We start from the raw sequence: 23,898 nt of genomic DNA, 5'->3' as shown, positions 1-23,898 counted from the left end.
TTCCTGCTGGTTCCTTTACTCCCCCCCCCAATACTCCTTCCATCTGCTTCCATGCCACATATCTTCCATTACCCTCTTGTTTTCTCCCCTCTCCTTTCCTTTGATCTGTTCCTGTCCTACCATGGTCCCCTTCTCAAAAGAAGAGATGCAAATGCCCAATAATTATGTGAAAAACGGTTGAAGCTTCTAAGCCATCAGATATACACATTAAAATTAATTTGAAATTCTATCTCATCCCAGTCAGAATGATTATCATAAAAAAAACTAATGACAAATACTGGAGAGGATATAAAGAAGGAGAAAACCATTCCGGTGGGAATGTAAAGTAGTGCGGCCATTGTGGAATTCAGCACAGAGATTCCTCAACAAACTGAAGATAAAATTATTGTATAATCCAATTGTGCCATTCATGGATATTTACAAAAAAAGACTATGTCAGAAGACTACAGAAATACTTTCACATCGATATTTATTGCTGCACTGTTGGAACATCTCCTTCCACTATGTGAGTCCTAGAGATTGAACTCAGGCTGTCAGACTTAGTGACAAGTGCCCTTTTCCACTGAGGCATCTTGCCCACCTGGGGAAGACTATTTTCAAAGTTCAGTTGCCTTATCTGTATCTTTTTTAGTCACCCAAGAAACCTACATACTTAAAAAATGTCCCATTCTTCATCTAGTGTATATTAAGTAGTTTCTGGACATACTAAATAGGAGATATATAATCTTTGCTGTAGGGACAGTAGAACTATCAAAGCAGTTCCTCAGTTAAGCTTTACCAAAATATTGCAAGGCACTTCAGTGTTTTGGTCTTCAGAAAAGTGATCCCTGGCTGGATTAAATCCAAACTCTGTACTTTTTTTTTAGCTCTATCAGATTGGGCATGTTTCAGGTTCCTCAGTTGTGAAGAGTCAATGAGATAATGCATATATAACACTTTGATCAAGATATAGTAAATACACAATGAAGTAAGTCATTAATATTAGGGTGGGCATGCTGCAAAAAAGGCAAAGGAACTGGGTGTGGTGGCACACACCTGACATCCCAGCACCCTGAAGGCTGCAGCAGTAGGATCGGGAGTTTGAGGCCAGTATGGAGCTATATAGCAAGTTTGAAGCCAGAGTATGTTAATAATCACATGACAAGTAATCTAAGCTAAAACTTTACAGACACACTTAAAATAATATCAATTGGTTAATATGTGAATGGTTATTTGTCCTTATATAATAGAGTATATTATATAATATGCTGAAAACATGAAGCGGTGTAAGAGCTAATAAATGCAGTTACCTTTAGTAGAAAACATCATATTGATGTTTTCTTCGGCCTAGCTAATTTTAATGTTTTGAGTTTATGAAATATTTTCTAGAACGGAATTTGATTTGCTTTTTATAAGAAACAGAAACAGACTCGTTTTGTTTTTTTTTTTTAAAGAAAGACCTGTTTTTGAAATTTTATCCTGATTTACAGGGAAGGTACAATGTAGCTGGGGTTGATTTGCTTTTATTTTGTTGTTCCTCACCAAAATGAGGATTCTACTCATTAATGTGCCTAGGTTAGACTGTCACTATGGCATGATGAAATGTTTTTGTGCTTAATACAAAGGTTGCACATTTTTAAACCATATCACTTCCTTATAAATGCACTACTCTTCTGATAAGTCTTGTTCCAGCTGTTTAAATTGACTTAGGGAGTAAAATTGATAAATGTTAAACACAGCTAATTAATTCTCTCTGTTGTTTGCTTTCTTTTATTTTTTCGTTGTTTGGGATTTGGAGATAGGCATTTTTGGCAGCAGTCATATTTCAACTTCTTCACCATAAGGGCATGAGAAATTTATGGTTGAAGAATTGATTTACTTTAAAACAGAAAACCTCTCTTAATCTCATTATTTTACTTAAATTAATCCCTGTTCTAGTTGCATTGTTTGTAGGTGGTGTTGTTTAGGTCTTTGACTACTAAGAACAGTTTCAGGACTGTCAAATATTAACTGTTCACCAAGATGATGAGGTTGCTGTACTTACTGAAGTAGGATTGGGGAGGATCATATTAAAACATGTATTCCTTTTTTACTTTGATCTTTTTGAGTCAGGGCCTCCCTGTAGCCCCAGCTGGTCTGGAACTCACTGTGTAGATCAGGCTGGCCTTGAACTAACAGAGATCCACCTGCCTCTGCCTCCCAAGTGCTGGGATTAAAAGCGTGCACCATTTTAAAAACATAATTACAGTGATTTCATTTAGAACTTTGGTTGATTCAGGTCATATCTCTGAGACACATAGTTCTGGGATACACTGAACACACTTCATAGATGCTCAGGCAAGATGGGTCTTTAGAGAAATAATTGAAATCAACAGCTTGTTTTCATTTCTACAGAACAAAAACAGGCAACTGGCCTAATTTTAAGATGAATTACAGATACAGTATTTTGCTAAAAATGTCATTTTATTTCACTGTAGTACACCTAGAGTTTAGAGTTTTAATTGGGAATTTGTGTGGCATTCTAAACGGCCTGGACTTTAGACCTTAGAATTTTAGATAAATATTAAATAATGATTTAGATAGATGTATGTATATGTGAAATTACTCTCAAAATGCTCCTTACTGCATGCCTCAAAGTATTTGAGAGGCAACCCATGTCACCATGTAAAACTTTCTGCTTGAAAATTGCATCCTTAGTTTGGGAGTAGAATAGGAGAATGAGGAAAATGCAAATTTTAATGTGAACACATATTGAACACAATCTCACAATCTCACAGTTACAAATTTAACAACAACCTGTAAACAAACATTTTGATACCATATTTTAAAAATTGTTTATCTGAAAGAATAGTCATCTTTAACACATGAGAAAATGATTTTTATCTTGATGTCCCTAATTTTAAAATACAATGGTAAGTCTACAATTGTATGTGCCCATTATATAAACTTTTGTGTAGATAGATAGGGGACTGAATTTTGAGTCATAATACCAGATTTACTCTTAGCAGCCAACTGAGCCCTGCTAAGCTATCTTGTTTAAATCTGAGCAATAGTTAGCGTCTTTCTCATCTTATGCGCGTCTATCATACTTGGAAGATATTTATCTAAGTTGAATCTTTGTTTGGAAACTTGCTTTTTACATAGAGATGGGAAATTTAATTTTGCCAAATGGAAACCCAAAAGTCTAAGCATAGCACATAGCTAAAACCCTAAGGAATTGAGGGAATTGCCAAATACCTTCCAACTTCTAAGTTTTAGTATAGTTAAAACTCACTTGAGAACCTTAAGTCATGGAAAACTTGGATTAACTGACTTGGTTCCAAGGGAAAGAAGTCCCAGTACAGGAAAGCCAACTTGACAGAGGTGGCTTCTGGGTTTTTTTGAGACATTGCCTGAGAGAAGCCTTCAAAGCAAAGAAGAAAGCACAGCTGCTATGGCAGAAGTCCTAATGAAGCTGCCGGCTTCAGAGAGGGGCATTGGGAAAATGAGAGTGGGATGTTGTTTTTAGGAAAACATATCCATCTTGTTAGCTTTGGGGACTTTAAGTCTAGGCAGAAAATATCATTGCAATGGAAAAGTACCTTTTCATTTTAGTAGACCATCCAAAATCTTAAGTGTGAAGAAAAACTACCTTTACCTCTACAATGTGATGTCATTAGTTCAGCTTTGAGCTCCAGTTTCTTTACCTGTAGCATTAGTAAGATGAATTAGATCAATAGTTTCATAAGGGCACTCTACAGAGAGATGATAGTGGGCATTTTTTGATGTAAGAGGGGCTGTTTCTGCTATTTAAAAAATGTAAAATGTTAAGTCAGAAAAAGGGAGCAGATTTATTTACTGTAGGCTGTCTGAGAATCTTTAGTGCGCTCACTCGGATGTATTGTCACTCCCAGAGAGGGATATGTTAGATCATTTCTTCCAACTATTTAACCAGGACACCTTGTTTTTTATAATCCTGTCTTGGAACTAGTGGTTAGTAATAAACATTCTGACAAATGCTAGACTAAATGTTTTTTAAATTAATTTATTTAGATTTATTTTTTAATTTTATGTATATGAATGTTTTACCCATGTGTATGCAAGTGCACCTCTGTCCTGTATTGTCTATGGAGGCTAGAAGAGGGCATTGGGTCTCCTGGAACTGGAGTTACAGACAGTTGTTAGACATCATATGGGTGCTGGGAACTGAACCCTGGTCCTCTGCAAGTGCAACCAGTGCTCTTAACCACTGAGCAATCTCTCCAGCCCCAAGAGTAAAAGATTTCTAAGAGTCCAGTTTTATCATTTAATGTTTCTTTAATCTATCTATCAATGTATAAAGTTTCTTAGCATGATATAATTTCATTTATTCTGACCTTATTAATTCTGAATATCTGACAATTCCACAGCAGTCTGCATTATTAATGAATAAAAATAAATTCAGGACCATGTCTAGTAATTCCTAAATGATTGACAATTCTGTAATATAACTTTATATTCAGTAGTGTGGGGCCATTTTTTCTGAAATATATTATTCACTAGAATTAGCCGTGCCCCCGACTTTTCCCTCTTCTTTAATAGGAATAATCAAGCACTGACTGAAAAAACTATCTATGCAAATAGTGACTATTCAACTCTGTGTTTTTAATATGTACTCGCATAACCCATATGTGTAGATATAGTAGCATGATGCCAAACAGTCATTTTAGTGGATGCCTTTTGCTTGAATTTGAGTATTCTACAGACTGAGCTTAAAAAGCAAAAGTTAGCCTGCCTGCTTAAACTCTAACCCACAAAATTCAAAACCTTAAAAAAATATAAAAGCCTCATTTTCATTTAGTAGTTCATATGCTCACAAATCTGTTGTATACATTTAAAGTCAGGCTGGGAGTGTAGCTCCGGGCTAGAGGAGTAGCCTAGCTTGCATGCGGTCCAGATTCCACCCTTAGCGTCGCAAAATAAATAAATAATTTGTCGCACACCATGCTCTTCCTTATCCTAACCTAAAGAGGGAGCTCCAACAGGCATTGAGTTCATTTAAATAAAAATACAAATAAGTGTACAGTTTTGCCTCTGTAAATTGCAAGATAGTGTGGCTGACAGGGTCTGTGATTGGTGTGAAGCTTGTGTTGGGAGGAGCTATGGAACGAACAAATTGCCTTCTCCAACAGTCAACTTCCTTCAGTTCCTTGCAGCTGGTCAGGTAAGCTGGGGCTTAGCATTCCTTCGGGGTGACTGGTCTACTGATTCAGGACTGATTGGTCCCATAGAGGGAGCCTCTCAGGGCCTTCTGATGAGGGGAGTAAAATGAATTTTGGAGGATTTGACTTTACTTAGCTTAGCTCACCAGCATACTGGATGGGGAGAAAGTTACCAGATAAAATATTGTATGGATGATACTTATATTTAAGAAATCATGTTAAATAGGCAGTCCTGTGTTTTATTTGATCAACCTAACATACTATGTAGGATTCAAAGCAGAAGCCTTAGCCAGGGAGAAAAGGGTGCAAGCATCTGGTATTCTTTTTGTCCTAGCTTCCTAATGCTATGGTAGATACTGAGGGGGTGTCTAGACAAAGGAGGTGAAGGAGCTGTAGTGCAGGAGGCTTAATTATTGGGCAGAGAGATACTCTTTTGTGTTGTTTCATACCAAAGTCTACATAGTAATGTAGCAGTTTGATTGCTTAGCTTTATGTGTATTTTGTTCCTTGGAGTAATATTCTAAGTTTACTGTATCTAATGGCATTTTATGTTAGCTGCCACCAGCTTCTATGAAAACTTAATATCAGAAATGCCTTCTTACTTTGAATAACTTAGCACCAATGTGTTTCCTTATCTTGGAGGTTTAGTTTGATACTGGCTATTTTGTAAATAGACATGATTCACCACAATGAGCTTATAATTGACTAAACATACAGTTAATATTTTATCAGGGGTGATTGAAGTTATTTGATTAGAGCAAGAGTAAAAAGTGTGTTGGGGGGTGCAGATTTCAGATATTGACAAGGTCCACTTGTTTTGCCTGTGAACACAAGTAAGATTTTTTAAAACTATGATGTACTCTTCCAAAAATTTCAAAGAAAAATTTCAAGCTCATGATTTTGCAAAAATAAATGTTTAAAGTGAATGACGCTGAACTTGGACAGAATGTTTTCTATTAAGTTGGTATATTCAGTAGAGCGCCACAAGAAGGCTCCACCTGCCCTGATTTTCCTAAAGCCATGTATTTTACCTTTGTCTAAGTAGCTTTGGGGAATTTGACCTACAGCTTGTTCTGAGAAATTCTGGGTAGGGGTGGGGCAGGTAGAGAAGTACTTTGTTGTAAAATGACCCTGGAAATACAGAGCTCCCCTTGGGTGGGCCCAGGTACTGATTAGATAGAGATCTGTGGCTGCATGTTTTTATTCTACCAATGGGGGCTACATTTTGGTGGCTCTTGAGACTAGAGACCCTTAGAATTATGGGCCAGGTCTCTCTGCCTCATGGATCCATGTCATATCTGGTTCAGTTATATTAAATTACCAGGATTTTTAAACCATGGTAGTCCCATATACCTCATGGTTTAAAATCATAGCAGAAAGAAGATTAAAGTAGGAGTAGTCTCAATCACGGGTTGATCATTGTTCGTTTTCTTGGAGAGAGAAGAAAAAAATCTCATGAAAGGCAAAGAAAGAGGAGCAAGTAGATAGCTATGTGTAGTGATTTATAAAATTATTCTCCCGAAGTTTAACAAACTCATGTGGTGTGGCTACTCTTCACCAGGCACAGACACATCTCTGGAGATTTAAAGATGAGAAAGAATTCTACTTTGAGATAAAGTCAAAGTCTAATAGAGGAGATAGGCATGCAAACAATTTATTGATGTATTTAGTGATAAGTGCTAGGGCAATGCTGAGTATACAGTTGGAGGCACAAAGGAGGAGAGATAAGGGGGCATGGGGTGGAGAGAAGACTTCAGGAAAAATCTTTACAGAGAAAGAGTCCTTTGAACAGAGACTCCATATTGGGTAGTGAGTGCCTAGAAACTTGGCTTTTGTGCTTACTAAGCTGCTTGTGAATTGAGACAAATCCCCTCACCCCTTTGGCCTTCACTGTCTTCCTCTGTTAGATAAAGATTCACAAGATGTTCTATCAAGTCTGCTTCAGCCCTAAAATGTTCTCTGAATCAAATTATCTTAGTGGGCTCTTCGAGAACAACAGACAGTTGTTGAACCTAATCTTCCCCTCACCCTGTGGAGGTCAAAACCACAAAGCTTTCTTGAAGAAGATAGGCAAGAAAAGTCTTCTACACTCCTCCCAGTTTCTTGCCTTCTCAGACTTGATAGCTGGATTAGACCCAATAGCTAGAATGAAGCCAGCATGGTCCTGCATATGTGTCTTTGTCTTGTGTCAAGCAAACAGGACTCTAACACCATGAGGAAGGGGATGCAGTGTTGATTGCAGTGCTGAGGAGCACTTAGCTCCCATTCCATTATGGTCTGTGTTCAGCTTCATTAATTTTGCCTTCAATATATTCAGAAATTGGTTTATTATTAAACCCGTTTTTTCCATATTTCTTCCCAGCATCTGAAATTTAAAATAAAGGCGATATGCAGAATTTTAAGGATACTCTTGGTATACTTCATCAGTACTGACTAATGATAAAATATTTGGAGGAGAAAATGATGCAGGCTATCTCAATTATTGGAAAGACAGAACTCCAAGAGAAAGAAAGTTGGGGATTTGCTGTTAATATGCTATATGGCTAACTCTCAACTTGCATTGATGTTGGCTCACGTTTTGGCCTTTCAGATTTGTTCTCCATTTCAGTAGGTCTGTGATGGTTGCCCGTGATGTGCAATTTCATTTTCACTGCTGCATTCTCTGAGAAGCCATGTATGTCTATGACCGGAAAGATCTTATACGTGATCGTTAAAACAGAATAACAATATTTTTCTTCATGAACAAATCATCTGTGTGGCTTGTTTAACATTTAGCTTTAAGTGCTGGTAGTGTGGCAAGTCAGTGAGATTGTCTTTGAAGGTAATCCAGTTATTTGAGAGAAGAGGATATTTTTTGGTCTCCTCCCCCAACTCCAAATGTATTTGAAGAAGCAAGTCATTCTGCAAACAGCTGTTTTTCTTAGAGATACTGACAATTGCAGCTTCCTAGGGTCCTTTTCTTATTTTGATCGATGGTAGAGCTTTCTCATGAACATAAAAAGTACTTTTCACAGGGTTTTTCTATCAAGTGCATAGTAAGCTGACAGACTCTGACTCCCAAGACTTAGGTAGGATTTGAATCAGTACAATGCTACTTTTCTCTCTCAGTCAAAGGCTTTTTATTCACTTATGAAAAGCCTGAAGGTGTGAAAAAGGCAATAGATTGAATTTTGGAGGTTTTATAAATGCTCTGCAACTTTCTCCTTTGTCTGTTATCAACTTTTTGATGCAGATGTAGTTCAGATGTCATAGGCCATTCCCTCCCATGCTGCTTTTTGGTTGCATTTTTAAAGACGGTGGGTGGGAAAGGGGGAGCTAGAAGAGTCATCAGTGTAGGAGTACTTATTTCAGCAGAGAACTTCTTTCCTGTTGAACCACAATACTAGTTCCTTAATGGAGTAACATAGTGAAAGACCAGATGAGAGTGACATGATTTTAAGACCAAAAGAAAGTGGGAAAGGCGGGAAACTGAGGCAAGTGTAAATGATCTTGTTCTTTATTTTATTTTAAAATTGATGTGTTTGTTTATGGGGTGGGAGAGGTTGCTTTACATGTTTTGGCCAGCATTAGTTGCTATTTTAGGATATAATCTCTGCTAAAGGATGTTGTTTGTCATAGTTATAACATTCATAGTCCTGCCCAGCATGATCTAATTAATACATTACTAATATTTGGCAACTCTAAACCTCTGGGTCTAGATAAGAACACAGAAGGCTTGAAATACCATTGATTTAGCTATGGAAATTTGAGGAATTTTATTTTTAGACCCAAGATCCTTTCCGTGCTATTATGGATCCATTGTGAGAGGATGTCTTGTGGTCCCCTTTGACTGCTTTATGGACCTAGGGACATGATGGGTGCTTTTCTAGTCCATAGTCATGTTTTACAAAGGACAGGAATGTAGTTTTGGAACATACCCCCCCACACCCCGTCCTATTCATATATACTCTACTGAAGCCTTTTTTTTTATCACCAAGGATTAAAAAGTAAAGGTTACCAAATATTAAAAAATAATTTGTATCCCCCACCGTGTCAATTATAATATTTAAGCCTATAACTAAATTTGAGCCTCTTGAAGAATAAATCTTATCTAGAGGTTTATTATCACCAAGTGTTCTGCTTATAAGTACATAAATTCTGTATTCTGAAGTGAATTTAAAAAAACACAAGGGGCTTGGTTTTCTTTTGTACAAGTGTATTCCACAGATAACAGATAATAAATTACTTGGTCTCCTCATCTATTGTTTTGATAGAAAATGCAGATTTTTTAAATATTATAAGGTTTCTTTAACATAAGCAGCAGTGTCTGGCAAGGTGGTATTGCTATGCATTTGCATTGTTATAGAATTAAATTATGGATTCTGTCATTCAAAAAACAATGCTTTATAAATCAAGTAAAATCTCATAACTAAGATGAATACATTTCTTTAGATCTCATGCTGCCTCATATCCTATGCTTTAGTTTCATAGCCCAAGTTGATATAATTTTTACAGTGTAATTTTTTCTTATTTCTGTGTACTCTTTTTGATTTGTAAAAAGTCTCATTAGCTTCTAAAAAAAGACTTAAGAGAAGTTACTATTTGTAATGGACAGTGATATAAAATCATAAAGGCATGCTCATTTTTTTATCTCTGGGTTGGCAGAAAATGTGTCAAATACACTGTGCTTCCTTCCTCTCTTTGTTTTTCCTCTTTCCCCGATTATAGTAAATGTAAATGATGTTAAAATGATATAAAGTTTAACAAATGCTAAAATCCCAATTATTCTTTTCTCTTTCCTTTTTAAAAATACTCTATTGTTTGGAATTCCTGAATATGGATGATAGCATTTATATACTTTTTCTTTCTTTTTTATCTTTTGCAGAGTGGCTACAAATTGTATTCTATAGTTGTGTGTGCTAATTGTCTTATTATCTAGGCTTTGCAATGCTAAGGCAAGCCTGCTCAGCAACTGCCTGATTTCTTTTCTCACTGCTGCTCTGTAAGTGCCTCAAACCATAGGAATTGATGCAATACCCCCGAATAAAACTATGCAGTAAGATGGGAGATAGGCAAAGGTCAGGAGTAAGGTATTTCCACCTGGTTTGAGGGCAAGATCTCCAAATGCAGCTGCAGCTGCTGATGGAAAGGACTGAAATTCAGAAGAGAGGTCAGAGGTAGGTGAGATTTAAGATCTGCACATTGCAGGGCTGCTTGAAACTTTGGAACAACTCCACTTCTCTAGGGACATGAGGAGAGAAGCGAGCAGAGGATTTAGGCATGAGCCTTGGGGAAGTCTTTTCTGTTGGGGTCTGGAAGGAATAGCAGGAAAGCTGAAATAGAAGCATAAATTCCCATGCCTGGTGGTGGAAGTCACCGAGTACCATGAATGCTTCAAGCTTTGGATTTTGAGCTAGATAGCCCCAGTTTTGTTGGTGGAGGGTGCAAGATCCAGGCACTCTAATCCCTGTGACTACCAGAGCCTTAAAGGGAGACACAGTAGATGGAAAACGACCTTTATGGTTTCCTTGGGGAAAGACCCCCATGACTGTGGTTTTAGTGTATGTTGAAATTCCTTTACAGTTCTCAACATAGTTCAGTTATATAGCTTTTACTAGGCTACTTGTACAAATACAGGAGAATTGGGTTAATAGCATTTCCAACACTTATAATTTCTTCTTTTTCTAGGATTTAACAAAATATGAAGGTACATTTGAATTGAGGGTATTCATCAATTTTATAAATCATTTTAACGTGATTAAAAATAAATTTATCCGTGGAAGGAACAAAAGGACAAATAATAGAAAATAATAATTGTACCTTCAGTTTTTCACACTAGGTTTTAAATTATACTCAGCTTTCCCCCCAATAATGTGACTATTAGGTACAGCAGTGTAACTAGATAGGAGGAATACTGTGATAGATAGCAATTAATATATATTTCAAAATAGTGAACATGAAGGTGGGAACATTTACTGCACAAATGATAAACACTTGCAGGAGTGTCCAATTTTTTGCCATTGTGATGCGATGCCATCATCTACAAAGTTCAGGCTTGAGAATCTCTCAATTGAATTAAGGAAGTCACAGAAAACTCATAATGTTTTAAGTAAGTTTTTGATTTTGTGTTGGCTTGCATTCAGCCTTGGTTGCATGTGGCCTGCTGGCTGCAGGTTGGGCTTGCCTCCAAGTTGGTAAACTAATTGTCCAGATCTAAACATTATACATTAGATATGGGTATTGAAACATCACCCTCTTCTTCGTGAACATGTACAATTATCATGCCATTAAATGTGTGTGTGTTTGTGTGTGTGTGTTGTGTGTGTGTGTGTGTTTAATGAGGATTTTCCACAAAAAAGATCAGTCACAATACATTTGAGTTTACATTTTTGTATGTAGTTCTCTAAATGTTCTGATGGGCATACCTTGATTCACAATGAAATTAAAGGACTATTTTCATAGAAAGAAAATAAAATATGGAAAAATAACTGCATATATTATTTAGGCATCATGAATAAGACACGTAGGATACTGAATGAAAACACTTGCTCAGGTAACCCATTTTTCTCCTGGCAATTTGGGTGGCTTAGCAACTTGCACTCTTGAGTCCATCCCTGCCCCCCCCCAAAAAAGTTGCCCTTTTCTCCCTTATCCTTCCTCCTTCAATAACCTCTTGCACTGTAAAGAATCTTAGTGTCTGTGGGAAAATGTTTTACTTGTAGTTGTGCTTATCTTAAAAGGATTATGGTTGATTTAGTAATCCAAATAGAATACTCATTAGTTGCTGCATGCAGTTGAATACAATAATAGGTCATACTAAGACATTTTAATAAACAACTTGTCCAGTGACACTCTTTGCTACCACATAATCGACTGCTGTGTCAGCAATTAGGTGAAATCAAAGGCATGTGTTTTTGGGTTTTGAAAGAAGGTTTAACTCTGTAGCCCAGGTTGGCCTCGAACTCACAACAATCCTCCTTCCTCTGTCGCCTCAAAGCTAAGATTATGGGCATGAATCAAAGACATGTTCGGTTCCATGGAACTCATGTATTAACCTGTCTTGACAGTGCTTAAGCCACAAATAAAATGTTGAAATAACTGCAAATCCAAAATATACTTTGATCTCAAGTATCCAAATGACCTAAGGCCACTGCTTCCAGAACCTAAAGAGCAACTTGACCTCCAGGCATACAGATTCATTGTCTGATTATCAGAATGTCATTAGATTTCAGACTATTTTTCACATTATAAATGTGGAATCTAAATTGATGCAAGAAATAGTGTTCAGAATTTGTGTTTGTTAAATATCTTCTCTGAATTTTCTTAATTACTTGTGCATGGGGATCCAAATCTCAAGTCTTAAAACAGATGTGATTTTATGTTTCTTCTTGAAAGATTTTTATTTTTTGTATTTAAAATTTATGATATATATTTCATAATATTGTATGTTCTAAATATGATCTGATGCTTACCAAAGTAGAACAAAGAAGCATAGCTAAGAAGAGTTTTGGAATCAGACCAACTGGGTTTTAAAGGTCCAGTTCATTTTTTAGCTGCTCTGTACCCATAGGCAGGTCACTTTGCCTCTTTTAGTCTAGGTTCTTCAGCTGGAAAATAAAGATTATAATCTGTTTTATAGGGTTGTTAGGAAAAGTAAATGAGTGACTTCATTGACAGTGCCTGTGGCTGTTATTGGCACGTAAGAGCTTAGTAAGTTCCTATTATTTCCTTAACCATATCAAAAAGACTAAATGAAAGTTTGTCTTTTTTTTTTTTTTCCTGTCAGGGTCGGTGCACTCGAGAGAACTGCAGGTACTTTCACCCTCCTCTCCACTTAAAAACACAGCTAGAAGTTAATGGGAGGAACAATCTGATTCAACAGAAGACTGCAGCAGCCATGTTCTCCCAACAGATGCAGCTTATGCTCCAAAATGCTCAAATGCCATCCCTTGTAAGTCACAGCTGAGTCTTTGAAAATTACCGGTGTGCGTGGGGTTTTCTGTTTGTTTGCTCTGATGTTGAATACTGGACTAATGCATCACTGCTTAGCTATACACCCCAACCCCATGTCTTTTATATGTTTACCTTGAGTAGCATTGCAGGGCCTTTGAGAAGTTAGTTACTCCAAGATTTAGGGCACTGCTCCTACGCCACTAACAGTTTCAGAGCTACTCATGTGAAGGGAGCAATCAGTTGTATGTTGGACTAAAACCCTGGTTGCATTTATGTGTAAGTTTCTAAAAGAGTATTATCAAAGAGAAGAAGCATTTTAAGATGGTGAGAAAGTTGGATTATTATTGCACAAAAACCTTTTAGTTTTAGGACATTAATCCAAACAAAATTCTCTTTGATTTGTTGTCCTTTCTTTGTTTCTGTTAGTTTTTGTGATGAAGTTTTGCTATGGCCTCCAACTAAACACACAATCCCAGCACATGCTGCTATGCTTGGTTTTCTGACTACTTTTCAATAACTTTTGTTTTTTGAAATAATTTTAGATTGATTAGAAAATCTTCAAAAGCAGAAGAGAGAGCACCCATTTTGTCTTACCCAGATGTCTTTTCTTTCTTTCTTTCTTTCTTTCTTTCTTTCTTTCTTTCTTTCTTTCTTTCTTTCTTTCTTTCTTTCTTTCTTTCTTCTTTCTTTCTCTGTCTTTTTTGGGAGGATAGAGATTGAACTCAGGGCCTTGCACATGCTAGACATGCTTCCTACTACTGAACTATACATTCTGCCCTAAACTTGGATTTTAATTTTTACAGAGAGGGTAATGCAATCCAAGGCCTTGTGTATACTATACAAGCATGCTACTACTGGGCCACATCCGTCCACATACACATGTACTGTTACTATCTTGTATGGCTATAATAGATGTATCAGAGCCAAGAAGCTGGCATTCATATATTATAGAAGACTATTTAGTCTTCACTGAGTTTTTTTTTTTTTTTTCGTTAATGTGCTCTTTCTATTCCAGTGTCCAATCTAGGATAACATGGAACATTTATTTGAATTCTGTTGCCCTTCTAGCCTGTGTTCTGTGATATGTATCTTAGGTGTGTCCTACTTCCTGTGAATTTGATATTTTTGAAGATTGCTGGCCAGTATCTGATGCTGGTTTTACTTCAATCTAGGCACAATGTCTCCTTTACAGAAATTAGTAATATTATGGTGTCATTCTAGAAAAATATCCAGTATTTTGTGGACAACTTCACTACGTGGCCCTACCACCGGGAGCTCTGCCATACCTTCTCCACTACCATGGATGGAAACCCTCTGTATGAGCCAAAATAAAATTCTCTTCCCATAAAAAAAAAGTGATTAAGCTTCAACTATTCATATTGTGACACTGAGAATTAATCTCATCCTGCTACCTTAAAATACAAAGTTATGCTTTAGTCTCATAGCTCTCAGTGAGAATAGAAAACTGTCCTGTTTCTGCTACAGTTCTTTGGGTCTCAAATTTAGCTTAGAGACTGTAATTAGCACAGTGATTCAAATTGTAGCTAGCATGCTTCTTTTAAACCATTAATAAGGTTAATTTGAAAGGACTGTGTTTCCTTTGTTACCTATTCAGTGACTGTACTGTAAACTCCCTAAAAGCTGAAATTTATACATAAGCACTTAGAAGCAATGAAAAAATGGGAGTGGGATAGTCTGCTCTCAGCAAAGCTTATCTCAATACAGAATTGACTCTCAGATTGCAAGGAGCAATGTATTGATATAGCACCTTTAACTAGCACATCTGTGTACGTAAGTGGAACAACAGGAGGGAGTCATTGACATTCTTCTCCATGATACTCTTTTTCTGAAATACCTCGACAGATTTAGATAAGGCAGATTTCATGTCCTATACTATTAGTTTGCCAGACATACTTGTCTTTCAGCTCAGTGCTGATTATTAATTACATTGATCAATTAATCCTCAGTTCACCAGTAGGCTCTTTAGAGCTCAAATGACCTTCAGTAATACCTTACATGGTCAGAACCCATATAAAAACCTTTTTGGCTTTCACACACTGGAGGATTATCTACCTGTATAGGCAGGGATGCTAGCAATAATGTTCACAGATAAGTGGACATGTTTAGTGAGCATGTACGTACGTGAGAATAAACCAAAGGAGTTTTTACTGTTTTCTCACTATAAGTGTATAATTGACAAAAGTGATTATATTTATACTTTAGGTTGTGAGTTTGAGCCTTTAACGTCTAAGCCATTCTTCTAGCCTGTGTATATATTTAAAGTGTAATGTAAGTGGTAAATTTAAATATAATGTGTAAATGTAAAATAAATATTTTAAGGTGTAAATAATACAATTATGCCTCATTATAAAATGAGAGAACATGGATTAACCGAAAGAACATTATGCCAAGAAACACATCAGATTGACGGTGATAGTGCTGCATGATTTCACTTGTATGTAGAATACTGAAAAGGTTGAACTCACAGTAATAAATAATACAGCGTTATTGCTAGAAGCTATAGCTAGGGTAGAGGAATGCTGGTTAAAGATTGACTATAACAAAGAAGTATTTAACTTACTATTACTATTTTCAGGCTCACATGGGACTGAGCAGGGAACAGAACAATATTTTAATATCTAGCACTGATCCCGGTATATGCTATAGTGCCCGAGCATGTATCTTTTTGAATGTGAAGGGGCAAGGGTTGGGGATTTCGCTCAGTGGTAGAGCACTTGCCTAGCAAGTACAAGGCCCTGGGTTCACTCCACAGCTCCAGGCAAGGACAAGGGGGGAGACAAAGATCAAGGAACAGCTTCAAAACACCAATTTAATGCCCTCTCTCATGGATTCTGAGAGCCAGGTATAGGGTAAAGAAGGAGTGAACGAGGGAAGCCAACTGTATTTATAGTCAGTCTGTGAGAATCTCTCCTTTCCATGCCTCACCCCTTCATGCACTATTGATTATCCTGGGTCATACTAGACAGATAGGGAAGGGTTTTTTTTTTAAGACGTGAAAAAGACATTCTTTGAGTTTTGTAACTTCTACATTTGTGCTTTCTAATTTGATTCTCCATGTATTTGATAATAGGATCAGTTGCCCTTTTTTCTTTGGTGAGACCAATTTCAGATCGCAGGCTGCAAAAGATAACTGATATGACTCACTGCAGTGCAGTTTATTTTATGGCATGTTACAAGATATAAAGTATCACAGAGAAGACCCCAGGGAACAATTAGAAATTTTTTTTACTTCATAGATTATTTAATGGTAGCTATTGAGATGTGATAAGTTAATATAGTTAATTAGTGTGATTAATTTCTGAAAGTAAATTGTGCACAAAAATCTAATCCTGAGATACTCCTCGGTGATCTAGAAAGTCGCTTTGTAGATATGTTGTAATTGAGCGAGTATATGTGATTTTCAGTAAAATGTGTCAGTCTCTTCTGGAAGAAATTTAATATGGATCCTGATCGTTGTATTATTACAGAGGTAATGTATAATTTTACTTAATTTCTGTGGTGCCCACTCTCCCGCAAACAGCTCTTTTTCTCTTTTAATCACCCACTTACTAATAATTTTATACTTATCCTTAAAATGAATTTTGTTTAAAACTTTCCAGTCCTCTATTTGTATGATTGCACATTAATACTCATTTGTATCACTGGCTTGAACTTCAGGTCTTTCCACAAAGCATACTTTGATTTGTTTCTAGGATACCAGAAGAGCACATCTTGCCTTTGTAAAACTGAATATAGCTTGCTTATTATAAGCCCCTAGATAAAGGGAATGTCAACCTAAAAAGGTTGGGAGCGAGAACAGATTCTCTTCAGTGTAACTGAACAATGAATAGAAACCACACCTAGTCAATTTAGGTGGAATGCTTGCTCTAGCAGGCAAGTTCACTGTGTTTAACAGGTCTGCACTGACATTTGCTACTATAAAATTCCACCTTTGAAAGCTTTTGTTGGCTTTATTAAGGAAGTTTAGCAAGTGGAACAAAAAGTGTGACTCCCTAGCATTTTTCAATGCAGTGTAAAAGCAATTATTTCTGATGCTCAGACTCTGCTTTGCATAGTCGCGACTCAAACATAGCACTGTAGAGGACTGTTAGAAGTGCCACGTTACTCTTAGAGCAAAAGAATGAAATCAGCTTCACAACTAGGAATTTAGTGATAGGAAAGAAGGATTCTCAATACCAGAGGTGATGCATGGACATATAAAATAAATATGCTATTATAAGGCTATGCATATTTTTCTTCAGGCATTTTATTTATCTGTAACTGTCAATAGCAGGAAATTCCTTTAGTTTCTATTTGAATATGGTGATTCATCTGAAAGAAGATTCCAGCATACAGTAAACTTGACCCAGCAGAGTATATTTACCTCATGACTTATGCAGAGAGTGCTGGTCCAACCATTGAGCTGTGCCAAGCCCTTTGGTTATGCTATATGCTCTCCATGGCTTTCATTGTGATCAAGTTATGGAGTCTAAACCAAAACTGATATAAAGCACTATAAATTACCTCAGATTAAGTCATCTGCTGTCTGTCAGGACCCATGCCCATCTTTTGACAGCATTTTTGCAGTTCTAGTTACCAAATACATTTCTCAGTATTATAAGTTTATTTGACATTCGTATTAGTAAAGCATGAAGTAGGCAATGTAACCCTTCAGAAACAAATTTTAAAAAAACAAATGAACAAAACCCTGAAGCCTAAAAGTTCAAATAGATAGGATGAAGGGATATATATTCATTAACTATAAGCTAACATGACTTTTAGACTCAAATGTTTTTAACATTTATCTTCTTAAATAAGAACTACTAAAGAATACTGTACTTTAGCAAATTTTGGGCTAGAACACTTTAAATACGTTGAAGCAAAATTGGAAAATATTTATTTACCTTTTAAGTTTTGAAAATAAGTAGTTAAATGATTTAGAAGTTGAAACTTGAGAGAAATCTCCTTTCCTTGCAAGATATATTCTACAATTTTCAAATTTTTATTAGCGTTCCAACTTTGTAGTTGACCTAAACTCACTTTATCCACTGATATATTAATGCTATAAAAATAGTCATTATCGTGGTTCTTTCACAAAAATTACTATTACAAGATTGATATTTTGTAGATTTAATAGAAAAGGAAACTATGTCCATTGTTTCAAAACAAGCTGGTACTATACCCCTAGCTTATGAGAACCTGCCCCAATGTGCTATAAGACTGAAGACAAAGGCAGACAGATCCAAAATTCTACAAAATGTAGTTTACTGTGAGCAATGTAGTGACAGCTGTGTGGTCTTGAATTTCAGCAAGACCAGTTATAATCCTGAAATTTGTGTCAGAAATAACAGCATGTGTATTGATTAGGTGAAAAAGTGATTTTACCCTAGACAGAATGTACCCAGTTTATCTTAACCCATTGTCAAAGAGTCTAGCACATTCCTGTTGCCAGGGTCAGGCTATAAAGCAGTCAGCATTCTAATGGTTTTATCTACTTATAGTTTGCTGAGAAATCACAGAAAAAAACCTACTAATGACACCAGGAAAATGATGGTGGTTATGATTCAAAATGGCTGTGGTGATGTCATTTCAAGCTCAATGCATACTGCATACATACAACAAAATTCAGATTTGAATATATATGTATGCATATATATAATAGATGTATATATGAATTGAAATCAGAAAGAGATCAACTATAGTAAGAAGGAGGGATGAGGGAAGGTAATGAGAGGGTACAATTTTATATGGATATATATATATATAATTATATATAAGGTCATATAACATGTTATAATGAAATCCATTGTTATGCTCTAAATAAAATTAAGCATTTTAAACAGAAATAAAAGAAATTGCAGTACATTTTAATGAAGATTCTGCAGATTGATACTTAGTTTTTCACCTTGGTGTGTTAACATTACATGTTTTATGAATTGATTTTTACAGAATGTTGAAGTCAATAGACAACAGGCATTATGCAATTATAAGGTTAATGTGCTCTTAAGATAATTGTCATTATCTTGTGAAGTGCCACATTAATGTTGACCAAATCATATCAGAATACTTTCTGGAATACTCCTGTGCTATTATCCCAGAATTTGCATCTGGATTTCACCACATTTTCTAGGAAAAAAATCCTGAAGATTATATGATTTGCTCACAACCATTGTTTCCAAAGATAAACTTACCTTGAGAGTGATGAAGGGTGAAGATTTTTCATCATATGGTTTCTTTCAGATGTCTTGAGAGCAGGTCCAGCCATGTCTTTAAAAGGTGTTTATAGCTGGGCGTGGTGGCACATGCCTTTAATCCCAGCACTTGGGAGGCAGAGTCGGGCAGATCTCTGTGAGTTCGTGGCCAGCCTGGTCCACATAGTTCCAGGACAGCTGAGGCTACAGAGAGACCCTGTCTCAAAAAGACAAAAAAAAAGTGTGTAAAATCTGAAAAAGAAATTTATGTGTTATTTGTCTGGAGAGCTTACATTTCCTGCTGAGTGGTCCAAGCTATAGGTCCTACAGATCCTGGATTCTCTCCTGCTTACAATGACTGGCTAAAGTAGTCATTTAGGTCCTTTCTCATCACTGCCTATGTTGCATATCTTAAAGTATATTGAAATGTGTGTCCACTAACAGTAAGCTACTATACCCCAACTCTGTTAATAAACAGTGTGAGAATTGTTTATTTCAAAAGTTAAATGAAGGTGCTGCACTTTTGCAGCCAAACAGAGGTGCTTGCACATGGTATTGTTTGCAGAACCCAGTTTCCTGGATAGTACCAAATCTCAACATCCTTCCTTTCTCCTCCCTCAATATTCTCAGGGGATAAACGATAGGTAGTGTGGCCTTGGCCTGTTCTGCTTTCTCCTCCTCTGGGGCTGGTTAGATAAGTTGGTTGCAGCTTGATACTAATGAGACCATGTGGGCATGCTAGTTGTCACTGCTCCTGACCATAGTTAAGCTGTGAGCCAGCTACCTCAAAATTGCTTACTGTTCATCACAAGTGAAATGAAAGAGAGGAATTTGGACAGTGCTGTGAATATCATATTCCCTAATAGAGGATAAACAAAACAACAACAAAGCCAATTCTTTAGTCTCATCTATAAAGAATGGTTTTTTTTTCTTATTAAAATCACCTTCTGCCACTGAGAGAGCTACCAGGAGATCTGTGAAAAGCTAAGGTTGCCCTGATAATTTTTTATTTTATTTTTACATATATGAGTGTATTGCCTGCGTATATGTAAGTGCATCCATGGCATACAGTGCCCATGGAGGTCAGAAGAGGGCATTGGATCCCCTGGAACTGGAGTTATAGACGGTTGTTAGGTGCCATGTAAATGCTGGGATTCAAACTTGGGTCCTCTGCAAGAACAGCCAGTGCTCTTAACTGCTGAGTCATATCTCCAGCCCTGCCCTGATAATTTTGAAGTTGTAACAGTAATGCTCCTAGTTTTCCTTTAAGGAACTGCTCAATGTTAATTTAAGTTCTTCTTTATGTAATCCTTTCTTTTAAACATCCTGCAGATACCAGTAACATTAGTAACCCACTAATCTGGAAACACAGTGTGTAATAAGAATTTGTATATTTTTCCATGTGACCTCATTCATATATGGAGTCAGAAAAAGTTGTTCTTGTAGAACTAGAGAGTAGAATAGTTGATACCAGAGAGAGTAGTGGAGAGAAGGGAGGAGGAAAGAGATGAGTCAGTGATCACAAACTTGCAATTAGATGGAAGAAATAAAGTCCAATGCTCCACTGCACAGTAGGATAATCATAGTTGACAATAATGTAATGTATAGTTTTAAATCACCAAAAGAAGATATTTCAAAGTGTCATAAAGAAATGATGATTGAGTTGGATATGCTCATCACTATAACTTGATTGTTGTATAATGTGTGCATGTATTATATATAGTACATAATATAACATAATTGCACAATATAGGTGCATTATACATATATTATTGTATTCACTCAGCATATTGTACCCCGTAAATATGTCTAATTATGTGTTGTTTTTAAAAATAAGTGACATATTTTGATCTATTGTATCACAAAACTGTTTTTTCAAACTCTTCATTGGATATTTTCTGGTACTATTTAGCCACACCTATTAAAATATGTACATATATGTGAGTCGTACATATATATATATATATATGTGAATATGTGCACGTGTATATAAAATACCTTGAGCTTTTCACAATGTTTAATCTAATATGCCACACCTTTCTCAAAAGATGTTTGGATGTGTACGCATTTGCCTGAAGTCTTCTTCAATTGAAAACTAATGGATTTATTCAATCTCTCTGCCATGACTTTTGAAACTACTTTTATTGCTTTTGCTCTGTAGTTTTTGAGTTGGATTAAAAATTTTGGTAAACCAAAATGAACTAGTTGTTTAGGAATCCGTTTTCATTCAAATTAGCAAATATTTATTGGACCACATTCTCGGTACCAAGCATTAAATAGGGCAATGGGTAAATTAAGAAGATGAATGTGTATTCTTACCCTTTAAGTGAGATATTAAATGAATATTTCCCGATTCTTTCTTACCAGATTCTCCATTTTATAACTTTTTGCTTTTTATCAATGATAGCATTATTTTTCTAATAGCTATGTAAGATATTCATCTTTGTTTCTGTTTTGTTGGTGATGGTCATTGTCCCAAACCTGGTAATTGGAACTCTTAGTTGTCATTCACCTTGGCCTTGCTCTGAGATCTTGATGATGAGTACTCTGTGTGTTCCTTGCTCTTCCCAGCTCTTCCTGTCTCCCTGCCCCTGGGCAAAAATTCTTGCCTTTTGTTTTATTCTCTGTTAAAACTAAGTAGCAAATTGATTTTAAAAATACTTCATTCATATATGATTGACATGCAAAAAATCTATACATTAAATATATAAAATTTGGTGTGCTTAGGGATGAACATACACTTGTAAAATTGCCAAAATTCATGGCACAAACTGCATCTTTAAAACAGTTTTCATTCTTCTACTGGAAATCCAAATTTAATTGAATGCCATTATTAGTTCATGGTGATATCAACGAATGATTTTTAGTCAATTCCTGTTCACTCCTCAGAGTAGTCAAAATGGCTCTTCTTATGAAGTCACAAGCTGCCTGCCTACAGAAGTAAACATTTGTTCTTTCCCTGTGATGACCTGTCACTGGGTATTCTGTTATAATTTCTAGCTCTCTTTTGCAGCTTCTCCTCCCACCAAATAAGGATTGATCTTAGTGGTAGTTTGTGCCCTCTTTTGTACATTTCTTTACCCCTTAAACTCACTGTAATCTACTGAGCATTTGCTTACCTGTGTAACTTTACTATTCCTTCTTACCTGAAGACATCTGTAATTATTAAGGTTAGAAAACACAGGTGTAGTTGAAGACAATTATTCACTTTTAAGTCTTGAACTTTTTATCCTTAAGTCTCTCTATGGCCACAGTGGCTTATTATTCACTAACAAGTATGGTGAATATATACATACTATTATAAGTTTGCATTTGTTTATAAAGTTAGCTCTTAATTATTGAGGGACCAATTAACTAGTCTACTCTGGAGGTTTATACGGACATTCTGCAGCCTATCTTTTGGCCCCTTTTGTCCTTACAGAGCATCATTCAGCAGTTGATGGAGATAACCAAGTAAAAATTATGAAACACATGTTACTCCGTTGTACTGTTTGTGAGCAGTTAGTAAAGTCTCATAGAAATGAGAACCGTGCATTTCAATGTTCTTTGGAATTATCAATCGAGAGAAATACACTTGGTGATGATAAGAAAGAGTTCAATTCTTTTTATATTATATAAATACCCTCAAATGAGCATTAAAGGGAGAATATTATGAGTGCTAGTAAAATTTAAGAGTGCTGGTGATCTGGTATTAAAATTGAGTCAACAAATTGATACCAAATGTTTACCCTTATGTAAAAGAAAATGCTTGGTCCTCTTGTTCTAGATGGAAGCTCAGACAAGGAAGGTCCCAATTATTCTGTAGCCTTCAGGCCAGGATATCATTTAAGTCACCTAAAATAGTTTGTATTTATCCATCCATAATTGTAGCTGATCTTGGCTATGACTGAGGCAAAGATACATAGGTCTTTTTTGTTAGGGAGACCCAGTGATGGATTTGGCATAACACTTAATTTTCATACTAGCTTGATGAATACTTCATTTTAGGTAATAGGTTAGTGTCCTTAAAATATTTGTGAGAAAGATATATTTACTTGAAGCATAATTTTTGCTTTTTTCTTTGAAAATTTTAAGCAGAAACGTTTACCCACATATTTATGAGGTGCACTGCAGTAATTTTTATAAATGTATAGGATGTAAAACGATGAAATCAGTGCAATTAGCATTTTCATCTCTTCAGGCACTTACCGTTCCCTTGTGTTGGGAACCTCAGGATTATCATAACTTTATTTTAGACTGAAGTTACTCAAATCATTGCATCAAGCAGACACCTGCACTTCCAGGCTTATTGACTCCACTATTTACAATAGCCTAGATAGGAAATCAAGCAAGGTCATCAACAGGCAATTGGAGAAAGAGGTATAGTTTTTATTGCATCCTTTAAGACCAATATGAGAGTCCTCCTAAAATTTTAACTTGATAGGATTCCAACTATTCTCTCTCGATTGTTAATCACTGAGAAGAATCTATAAACAATTGCTTAACAGTGCTTGTTTTCGAGAGGAAAGAAATGTTCATAATATTTTGTAATACAGGTCTACTAAAGACCACAATGAAATCTTTGGCTAGATATTAAAATAAGAATATAATTATAGTAATTTCCCCTGTGTCGCTAA

General features: G+C 36.1%; 1 protein-coding gene across 11 annotated transcripts in view; it reads left to right on the top strand.

The window, feature by feature from the left end:
• The window catches only part of Mbnl3 (muscleblind like splicing regulator 3), a 110,673-nt gene that overhangs the window by 65,453 nt on the left and 21,322 nt on the right, over positions 1–23,898 (top strand). For all 11 annotated transcript variants that reach the window (XR_003848466.1, XM_029560444.1, XM_029560445.1 and 8 more), the window contains one exon: positions 12,925–13,089. Coding sequence is in view for 10 of the 11 variants with exons in the window: in XM_029560444.1 (XP_029416304.1) it covers positions 12,925–13,089 (165 nt within the window). In the remaining variant the exon portion in view is untranslated. The remainder of the gene's footprint in view (positions 1–12,924; positions 13,090–23,898) is intronic.

This window comes from Nannospalax galili, unplaced genomic scaffold, assembly GCF_000622305.1.
Source record: "Nannospalax galili isolate Female #2095 unplaced genomic scaffold, S.galili_v1.0 scaffold371, whole genome shotgun sequence".
NCBI lineage: Eukaryota > Metazoa > Chordata > Mammalia > Rodentia > Spalacidae > Nannospalax > Nannospalax galili.
This window is presented reverse-complemented; position numbering and strand designations above follow the sequence as displayed.